The sequence below is a fragment of the Cicer arietinum genome, chromosome 3 (assembly GCF_000331145.2).
Source record: "Cicer arietinum cultivar CDC Frontier isolate Library 1 chromosome 3, Cicar.CDCFrontier_v2.0, whole genome shotgun sequence".
Taxonomy (NCBI): domain Eukaryota; kingdom Viridiplantae; phylum Streptophyta; class Magnoliopsida; order Fabales; family Fabaceae; genus Cicer; species Cicer arietinum.
This window is the reverse complement of record NC_021162.2, coordinates 59,982,423-59,993,607: the sequence shown is the minus strand read 5'-3', so window position 1 is coordinate 59,993,607 and position 11,185 is coordinate 59,982,423. Positions and strand designations below refer to the sequence as shown.

Here is an 11,185-nt window from a genome sequence, read left to right as displayed (position 1 = left end):
TTTATATATTAAAATATCAACAATATTATCATTTATTTACAAAAACTTAAAAAATTCATCACAATTTTCAAATAAAACCCATAAAATAAAATACCAATTTTAAGAAAATTTATATATTCATCAAATGCATAACTCAAATATTCAAATAAATTCATATTTTAATCTTCAACAACATCAAATTCATCAAATAAAATATAAAAATAAAAATTTATTGAAGATTTGAGTTATGAATTTAATGAAATTTGCATTATACTGAATATGATAATTAATTTTATAAGTTTTGTTTGAAAATTTTGATGAATTTTTGTAAAAAAATGATAACATTGTTGACATTTTAAGATATAAAAGATCAAATTGTTAGTTAAAATAAAATAGAAGAGTAAATCAAAAAAAAAATTAAAATGTTACTTGAAATTAATTTAAAAGGACCGCGTAACTAATTATCTCTATTTTATATTTTTGACTAAATTACACATATAGTCCTTTAACTTAATTTCAGGTAACGTTTTAGTCCTTTATCTTTTTTTTTTTTTTCCGATTTAGTCCTTTATTCCTAAAAATATGAAATAAAGTATGAAAATATGAGTTTATTTGAAGATTTGCGTTACGAATTTGATTAAATTTGTATTACATTGAAGAATATAATTAATTTTATGAGTTTTGATTAAATTTTTTTTTGAATTTTTGTATAAAAAAGGATATCATTGTTGAAATTTTAAAACATAAAATATCAAATTGTCACTTAAAATTAAAATAAAAGACCAAGTCGGAAAAAAAAAAGATAAAGGGCTAAAACGTTACCTGAAATTAAGTTAAGGGACCACGAATGTAATTTAGCATATATTTTTTTATATTAATATAAAATTAATTTTAAATTTTAATATTTTATATTTTTATGGTATCAAGGTTGTAACATATAGGGCTTATATAGTGGTATTTGTTTTGTTGATGGAAGTTGAATCTGACATTTGTAGGCAAGATAGCCTTTACTTTCTTCTAAAAATAAAATCGAATTTCTCCATGTTTCACGGGCAAGGCAAGTTTTTCCCAACAGAGGACTACCTGCTACTGCTAGTGACCAATTCCCACTGTCACGTGCCACTATATCTATTTATATTTCAAGTAACGACTAATAAATATATCATCTTTATCTCTTTCTTTTCTTTATTAGTATTTGTTATGTAAACAACTTTAAATTTTTTTTAAGAAGGTAACACCACTTTTTCAAACACAATAAATGCTAAGAAAAGAAAAGAGAGCAACAATAAAATAAAAACAACTATAAAATGGCAACCTCTTAACACATTACAACACAACCTTAAGCTTTTATACTTGTTTTTTTGGGGTCTAATTCAAGCATAATTCAATTAATCTGTAATGTCTATTTTTCTCTTTTGTTTTTAACCACCACCAAAATAAAAGTTTGATTTGACCACTTATAAAACATAATTACTCCAAAAGTGGAATTATTTTAGTTTATGAAGTATGTTATCTTAGTAATAAAGGAAGTGAAAAGAATTTAATTTTATAAAGACATATGTTATTTCTTTTTTCAATATATTTATAAAAAAAAACTTGCAAACCCCCTTACTTAAAAAAAAAATAATTATATTTTTATTTACTTTTTCACTAAGTCGTATTTTCAAAATACAATCAACTATTATATTTTAAATTTTTTTTTGATTAAAATACAAAAAGTTTAAATGGATGTACAATTAGCAAGATATTTCTTAATGCATGTGATTTAAAATTTAAATTTTCAAAAATGTTAATGTTTTTTTTATTAAATTATACATATTTTTATTTCTTATAAAATATTTCTTTTAATTAATATTAAATTTTATCAATTTTAGTCTTCAACAATTATAAAAAATAGACTAAAAATAACAAAAATTTTACATTGATTAAATAGAAAGATCCATAATGTTAAAGAAACTAGAAGTGTATTTAACACCACTTTATTTATATAACTTTTAAATCAATTTTATTTTAATTTTGAATTATTTTTTATTGTATAATGGATGTTTTTTTTGACAAAATGGAATAATGAATAAATAAAAAACAACTTAAAATGACACAAAAGTAAAAAAGAATTTCATAATTAAATTTTCTTACTCAAATAATTAAGAAAGTCGACAAATACATATAAACAAAAATGACAAATTTATCCAAAAAGAATAAAAGAGACTTAAACAGGTCACCAGCCAAAGAATGGTTGGCCATCTAACACTTTGGAGATTTACATGAAAAAACAAATTGGTTTATAAAAAACATAAAAGAAAAAGGCACCACTCTTATTTTTCATCTAATAATATAAAATTTCATTTTCTTAAAAAAAGAAACAAATTTACCATATTAGGCACTGACCTAAAAAATTTAATTGCCCCTCACGGATCTGAAATTGCTCTTAACTAAATTGTATTTATGGGGCTTAGCAATTTTATTCAAAAAAAAAAAATCTTAAATATTTTTACCTACTTTATTACCCTTGTTTTGCCTTTCGTTTTTTCAACATAATTATTATTAATATTATTAGTTGAACATTGTTGTTGTAGTATTTATTTATTTTGAGCTTTACAGCTTTTCTTTTAAAAATAATTTTCATTTTCATTTTTCAATTCAAGAAGCTTTGGAAAAATAAACCAGCCAACAGAATTTTTTCAACTTCTGAAATTGGTAAGTTGTTTTGAATTTCTGGCCTAATTGTTTCTTACTTTTTCTACTTATTTTTTCTCTTACTTTTTTGTATTTAATTTAATTAATTTTCACTTTGTGATTTGAGTTAGCTAGTTAAGTTCTGGAGGGAGTTGAAAGGAAATATATTGACACTTGCTGAAGTGTGTAGAATCGTAGTGACATGTCATGATCTTTGTTTTCTGAAGAATATCCACAATTTGATGTTGGTATGTAAAAAAACAAGTGGAGCTATGTTTTTTTTCCTTCTCTTTTCTATCTTTGAGTTTCAGTTTTTTTTTTTTTAATTTTTTTATTTTTTTTATTTTTAAGTTTTAGAGACAAATGCTGAATGTGAAGAAGATTCATGCAAAAGGGTGTAGTTTATTTTTACTGTTTTAATAAAGCCTTTGAATTTTTTGATTACTTTTGCACTATTTTGAGAGCTCAGGACTAAGAAATATTTTTAGTAAATAAATGTTTTTTTAAAGCAAAACTTTTATGAATGCTTAGTTGAAATTTGTTATTTTTAATTTTAATTAAGTTTTCATAATTTTCTTAGCTAAGTTGTTTTTTAAATCATAAATTTCCATAATATCTCACCAATTTTTTAATGGCTATTTTTTTGTCCTTAGGAGATTAATGTATGATTTCACGATTTCAGTGCTTGAAAACTGAGGAAAAACACATTTTTAGACACAAAGAGGAAACAACTTTGTTGTTGTTTGTGTGTTTTTTTGTTTTTTTTGTAATTTAATGAAGTTCAAAATAGATCTATGATAAGTCAGCTAAACAAAAACCCAAAGTTTGCAACTTTTCTTATTTTTCTTCCCTATCTTTGAGAATCCTTTAATGGGTTTTTCACTTAGGCTTCTCTACTTCTTATCATGTTCAAGAATGTTCAATACATTAATGGGTTTGTTAAAAAAACTCACTTTTTTTTTTTTTTTGTAATAATGACCCTAGTTTCAATTACCCTTATTCTTTCATATCATCAGCGTGTCTAGGTGTTTGACACATGTTGCTGACACATTGACTATATTTAATTAGTTCATTTTCTTAAATTATTACTGGTGTCGAAGTGTCATGTTTATTGTCTGTGTTAGTATCCGTACTTAGGTAAGTGGTTAGTATGCTGTGTCTGTGAGTGTTGTAAACTCTGGATACCGAGTTGCTGCTCATAAAAAATGACCTATTTGGTTTCTGAGTGAATTCTTGATTGGTTTTTGTCATGCAGATATTGATTTGATTGTATAAACTTAAGAGAGAAAAGTTTGATATTTGAATGGAAGGAAGAGAAGGTATCAACACTGGTGTTACAGTTGTTGGAGCAGAAGCTCCATCATCTTATCATATGTCACCAAGGAGTGAAGCTCCAAGCCAACATGGTTCTGTTTCTGAACCAGGAGGTGTGTCAGTTATCGGTGTTTCGCCAGTGAGTGTTGGAATTGATGGAGGACCAATTAAGAAGAAAAGGGGTAGACCAAGGAAATATGGACCGGATGGGTCGGTAACTGCTGTGGCATTGTCGCCATTGCCAATCTCATCTTCAGCTCCTTTTACTAATGAGTTTTCAACGGTGAAGCGGGGGAAACTGCATGGGAATATGGAGTACAAGCCGTCGAAAAATGTTGGTGTTGATCCTTTAGGTAAATTTATTTGATGGTTTTTGTGTTGTTAATAGTTTCTAGCACACAGCAAAGTTATGTGTCACTGACATTGTTTATTGATTTTCATATTAAGAAATTTGGGGATGGAGAAATTATTATTTAATAATGCGACACTAATGACTATTTTATAATTGTTTCTGAGGGGATTTGAACTATGTACTTTGAGCTTACACCGTCAAACTTAACATGCTAGTTGTTTTTGTTTAAAATTGTTTACACTGTGAAAATAATAATTGGTAAATGCATGCCTACGATGAATGTATGACTTATGATTGTTTTTTATAGACATTAGTGCTTAATTTAAGCTTCAAATCTGTTCTGTTAAAAACTATTGTTGTTACTTCTGCAGGTGACTCTGTTGGTACTAACTTTATGCCTCATATTATTACAGTCAACGCTGGCGAGGTATGCTTGATAGATAACATTTATGAATTATAAATATGCATATGATGTTAATTCTTCCTTGAGAAGAGAACAATTATGTAATGTTATCTGCATTACTCTTTTGTTGTTTCAGGACATTACAATGAAGGTTATATCTTTTTCACAACAAGGACCGCGAGGCATATGCATCCTATCTGCTAGTGGTGTGATTTCAAATGTTACGCTTCGTCAGCCTGATTCTTCCGGCGGAACTTTGACCTATGAGGTACTGCTCATTGTTTTATTTTATTTATTGGCATGAAGTTTGTGTTGATTGGTACAAAATCTCATGTTTCATATTTTGTATATATTTTTTCCCTAGGGCCGGTTTGAGATACTTTCGCTCTCCGGATCATTCATGCCTACCGAGAGTCAAGGAACAAGAAGCCGGTCTGGTGGAATGAGTGTTTCTTTGTCAAGCCCCGACGGTCGTGTTGTAGGCGGTGGAGTTGCCGGTCTTCTTGTAGCTGCCAGTCCTGTGCAGGTAAACATTTTCTCATCTTATCCTTATTATGGTATTAAAGATAATGTACATGAATTTGATCATGTACACTTGTGATGTTGAAAACTTTTCCTAATAATTTTAATCATCAAATACATCTCAAACTAAGTTTGTTGAGAAATATGGTAGCTTGCATGGTATGCAGCACCAACACTTCAGATCAAATGTGTGCCTAATGTTCGACATGTGTCGACACGACAGCAACACATGTAATTGCATTCGATCACTTTTGTTTCTTAAATTATTGTCGTTTTGGTATTTGTGTCAATGTTAATGGCTGAACAAGTTTGGCATAACATGTTATCCCACTTAGACGACTTATGTTCTTTATTATATCAGGTGGTTGTTGGAAGCTTTCTTCCAAGTAACCAGCAAGAGCAGAAATCAAAGAAGCCAAAATCCGATTATCCGCCAGTTACTGTTACCTCACCTATTGCGGTGTCTTTGGCACCACCCCCTACCAACGGTGAAAGGGTGGATGTCATGCATGGACATGTACTGCAAAATTCCGGAACAATTAACTCAAACCTTAATCCTCCCTCAGCCTTTCGTAGAGAAAACTGGGTTAACATGCACTCCATGCCGGACTCGATGAAGGCCGCAACTGATATTAACATATCTTTGCCTGATAACTAAGTTAATCAACCCTCAATTGCGAATCCTCTGGTGCGGCTGACTACATTAATGACTAAGCTATTTATTTAAGAGAAAAGAAAGGGGACATGCACCATCAGTGTAGACTAGTTTTACATCGACGTCTAATGAGAATCGAGAATGTTGCGGTTATTTTCAAATTGCGGTTACGAAACAAGCCTATTTGGCAATGCAATATCCTGAATTCTCATTGGATGTCGGTTAAACTATTTTTACACCGACAATGCATATCCATTAAACTTATTATTCAATGTTTTCTGTGTTGTACTGCATCATGCAGGTTGTTTCCAAATATGTTACCTATGGTCTAATTACCATAGGATGAAGTAGTTGAAAGTGTTGTATGTTGCAGCTATGTTTCTTAATTTTTCTTTGTCTAATAGAGATTAATTATGATCATGTCCGATAAGTTACTAGTTAGATGCTGCAATGTTCTGTCTTATGAGTAGGCTAATTTGGATGTAACGAAAATTTGCCGCAATCTGAATTTGTTGATGCTTTTTTTTTTTTTAACAACGGTCAATATTAGTAATTAATATTGTTAGTATTTTACGAGCTCGCAACTCTATGCTTTTGGTATTGCTCATTTCTGAATACATTTATTTGTTATTTTTTCATCAGTATAAACAACCAATTTTCACATAAATAAGTCTACATGTTTTAATGTGTAAATTGTCTATTAGAAAAGTTCTTAGGTTTGGTATACATAGGAATGTGTTGTTCCATTTTTAATTTTATTAGATGTTTCCCAAGTGCATGTTTTAATACTATTCAATGAGTTTTACAGGTTTTTTGTTGTTGTTGGTCTTAACAGTTTTTTTTGGGGTGCAAATGCGTTTTACAGTTTTAATGCATTAATTGGTATTATTATTAACAATTATTATTGTTAATAATAATAAAAGATGAACATTGAACAAATGGAGCACATGCTAGTATTTTGAAAAGAACGTAATTTAATTTATCGTCCCAATTATGGGCTACTATGCTTTCTATTAAAGACAACAAAATAACAATAAAAAATTACTAAATTATGTAGAGCTCATATATGCGATGGATCAATAAAAAAAATGTGTGTTAAAGATTATAATATTATTATTACTTCAAATGTTTCCGATCTCCTAAATAAATAACAATTTTTTTGGAATAAAAATAACAATATTCTTTCTTCCCCATTTTTTATTATTTTATAATCATATTACTAAGCATAAAATCATTGTGCTAACTTCCAAGATCCAAGAAACTTCTTCAAATCATTTCATTGTCTCTTTGATTAGATGGCAACCAATATGACTCGACAAACCATGTGGAGTTGTGGATTGTGGCTCCTTTGACACGCTTTCGAAATGCATTTGCCAAAATGAAGATAAAATTACTCTTTCTTCCTCCCCAACTTAGCTATATACTTTTCATATTGATGATTTATGGATTCATATTTTATCATTGATTTGTGGTGTTTTAAAGGATGACATGTAAAGTAAAAAAAGAAAATGAGAGAATCACATGACAATATAGATTTTTGTAGTGAAGAAATGACTCATTGAATTCTGCAATGGATAATTTAAGAGAATTACGAATTTATCCATGTGAATTTTGATGGAAAAATTAGCACAGAGATTTAACTAATTTCAAGATATGATGATAACATAAACCTTTGTATTGAGAAACGAATTGTGATTTGTGTGTATTTTATGATATATGAAAATATATATTTTCGGTTGGACACATTTAATATTCTTTTTTAGATTGTTTTGAGAAATTGAATGTTTATTAGATATTAAACACTAACATTAAAAAATTATAAAGTTCGACTCATCGAAAGGAATTAAATTGTAAACACTTTTAACGTGTTTTTGGGAGTTGGTTTTTGAGAAAGTTTGGGAGAAGACTTCGAAAGATTAAAATTATATTTTGTAGATTTTAAAAAGATTTAAAAAATAAATTATAAATGATCATATATCTTGATTCCATTTTATTTATTTTAAGAAACATTTTATAATTTTAATTTAAAAAGAAAATAAATTCTCCAATCCCTTTCCCTCTAAAACCTAACCCCAAACACATTCTTAAAATTTGATCTATTTAGGAGTAGGTTTATCGGTGTGCTTAGACCTTAATGCCAAACAGATTTTCAAGTTTTATTGGATTTTAAATAGATCAAGACCCATGCTTAAAATGATCACATGACAAACAATAAGTCAAACTAAAAACTAAGATTGTGTTTAGAGGAAAGATTGGAAGAGTAGAGAAGACAAACTTTTCAATAACTTTTTTATTGCATGGTTTAAAAGAAAATATGGAGGGAAAGGAAAATAAAGAGTTGGGACCCATAAAAATGCTTTCTCTCCAAAATGGATAGAAACATGACAAAAGCAAGCTTGTTTCTTTTTCTTCATTTTTTACCATTTTATTTATAATATATATCACATTTTAAAGAATATTTATGTCTTTTGTGATATAGTTTATTGTTCTTTTCTTTCACCTTTTTTATGCTAAACAACTATAAAATCCTCTCATTTTTTACTCTCTTTCTTTACTCATACTTACTCTTTTTTTTTCCACTTTCTTTCTTTCATTTTTTTTTTCTCTCTCTAAACCAATAACATTGTAAAAATTCTAAAGTAAGTTATAACTAAAACTAAAATATAATATGCGTTGGACGACTGTAATTTGTAAATAAAAAATTAATTTAAATTTTTTAAAAAGTTTGAAGGTCATATTTATGATTTATAAATGTATCAATCTAGGTGATATTTATGATTTATAAATGTATCAATCTAGTCATAAAAAAAATTCAATATTTGTAAGCTTTTGAGTTTATAAGAATAGTGATTGATTAACAATAGAAATGGAATTGAAACAATTTGAAAACTTTGTTATAAAATGAATAATTTTCACTCTAAAATATATGATTAAAAAAAATGATTGTTAGTATATAAAATTAAAAAAATTAAATTAAAATATGAGTTATTTTCACTCTAAAAATATTATTAAAAAAGATGAGTGATTGTTTGTATACATTTTATTTTGTTTTAAATATTAAATCATTATAGAATACAATCATTATAGAATACTTTATTCCTATAAAAAATAAAATATTTATTTTTCAAGCATTGAATTAAGATATATTTATAAGCATTGATTTTTATATGATTATTATTTTGATTTTTGTTTTATTTTTAATCTTGAATACTATTATTAATAATTTTTTTGACTAATTGAATGAACTACTATTTCTTATATTTTATGTTTCATGTCTCATTTCCATTTAAAATTCCGATAACTAATTCTTAATTAGAGATATTATACCACATGTTTCTTTTAAAAATATTTTGATTTAATTACCTTTTTTGAAGAGTGTATGTAATGAATAAATTCAAAGTACTATTTTTTACAATAAAAATACGAAATAATATTGAGAATGATAAGAAATCACTACTTAATTTTGATTATTTTTGCCGTTAATTGAAATTATGCTTTGATTTTGATTAAGTACTTTCTTTTGTATTAGAGGAATAAAATATATTTCTGAGCACTAATAAAAGAAAAATGAACACAAATTGTATATTACTTTGAAAATAATTAATATATCATTAAACATTTTTATTTAAAAAAAACTTTGTTGTTTTATTCTTTGCAAAAGCTTGCTAATTTAAATGACTGTGTTTTAATATTATTTATTTATTTTAATTTGAACTTCATTAGATTGTTTGAGCATAAATTTAATTATTGATTTATAATATGCGATGATTATGTTTTTATATATTTTATGATAATTTATGGTTTCTACATTTTAATTATTAAAATATAATTAAAATATTGTAAAATATTTAATAATAATGAGTTTGTAATGAAAATTATATATTTTTATTGTTTATTTTTTAATTATAGAGATATAGAAAAAAAATTAATAAAATAAAAAATAAAACATAGATCAATTCTAAAGATACCACATCAAATGATATTTGATACAAAATTAATATTGTATATATAAAAATATAATGTATAACATCAATATTTAAAAAAATACTTTGTTGTTTTATTATTTGCAAAAGCTTGCTAATTTAGATGACTATATTTTAATATTATTTATTTATTTTAATTTGAACTTCATTAGATTGTTTGAGCATAAGTTTAATTATTAATTTTTAATATGCGATGATTATATTTTTATATATTTTGTGGTAATTTATAATTGTTGTATTTTAATAATTAAAATATTGAGATGTATTTATATGCAATGAGTTAAAAAAAGTAATTGTGAATTAAATCATGATTATAATAAAAGTTATATTTTTTATCGTTGATTTTTCATAGTTATATAGACAAAAAAAAAGTAGTAGAATGATGAAATACAAAATGAATAAATTCTAAAAATGTCACATTATATTATTAGGATGCAATATAATTAATTTATCGTTTCTACATTTTAATTTTTAAAATATAATTAAAATATTATAAAATATTTATAAATAATGAATTTGTAATGAAAATTATATATTTTTATTGTTTATTTTAATTATAGAGATATAGAAAAAAATTAATAAAATAAAAAATAAAACATAGATCAATTCTAAAGATACCACATCAAATAATATTTGATACAAAATTAATATTGTATATATAAAAATATAATGTATAACATCAATATTTTAAAAGTATTTTAATATATTATATTGATTAATATGCTATAGAAAGGTTGATCTAGATCAACATATTTTAACTCTTACATCAAGAATAAAGAAAATGTAAAATGAATCATAAGGAATAAAGAAAATCCCTCTCTTCCTCGTGCCTTTCATTACATGTGGATTTATATAATCTAATTTAAAAGAAAATGTAAAATAAATCATAAAGAATAAAGAAAACAGGTGTTTAAATATTAATAAATTTCTAGATTGTGATACAATTTTAAACGACTCGACATTGGTGACATGAATTAAAATAATATGGCAATATTTAAAATAGATAAATTAAGTGTTATTAAACCACTTAATTAAAAATTAAAAAGAAATTAAAAAAACAAATAAATATAAAAAACAACATAATTGATGACAAATAATATTTTTCTCCGACGTTTTTTATAAGCATATTGGTTTTTCACATATAATATTATAAAAATAAATAGTGAATTTAATATGAGCACTATACCCCTTTTAAAATATTATTTGTACATAAAAATTAATCATATTTTGCCATATGTTCAATGAATTTTTGGATGAATGCCCCTTAGAAATTATTTTTTCTTCTCTTGAATATAAGAGAA

At 25.7% G+C, this 11,185-nt stretch overlaps 1 protein-coding gene across 3 annotated transcripts; it reads left to right on the top strand.

The window, feature by feature from the left end:
• Positions 1–2,535: 2,535 nt before the first annotated feature.
• Positions 2,536–6,469, top strand: LOC101500079 (AT-hook motif nuclear-localized protein 7-like). Of its 3 annotated transcripts, none has more exons than XM_004492580.4 (7): positions 2,536–2,676; positions 2,787–2,903; positions 3,911–4,322; positions 4,693–4,748; positions 4,861–4,992; positions 5,089–5,250; positions 5,608–6,469. In XM_004492580.4, the coding sequence occupies exons 3-7, from the start codon at positions 3,959–3,961 to the stop codon at positions 5,902–5,904; spliced, it is 1,011 nt and encodes a 336-aa protein (XP_004492637.1). In that variant the 5' UTR covers positions 2,536–2,676; positions 2,787–2,903; positions 3,911–3,958; the 3' UTR covers positions 5,905–6,469. The 3 variants fall into 3 exon arrangements, with proteins under 3 accessions (XP_004492637.1, XP_004492638.1, XP_073222864.1); XM_073366763.1 differs by having other exon boundaries at positions 2,565–2,676; positions 2,791–2,903; XM_004492581.4 differs by lacking the exon at positions 2,787–2,903 and having other exon boundaries at positions 2,538–2,676.
• The last annotated feature ends 4,716 nt before the right edge of the window (positions 6,470–11,185 follow it).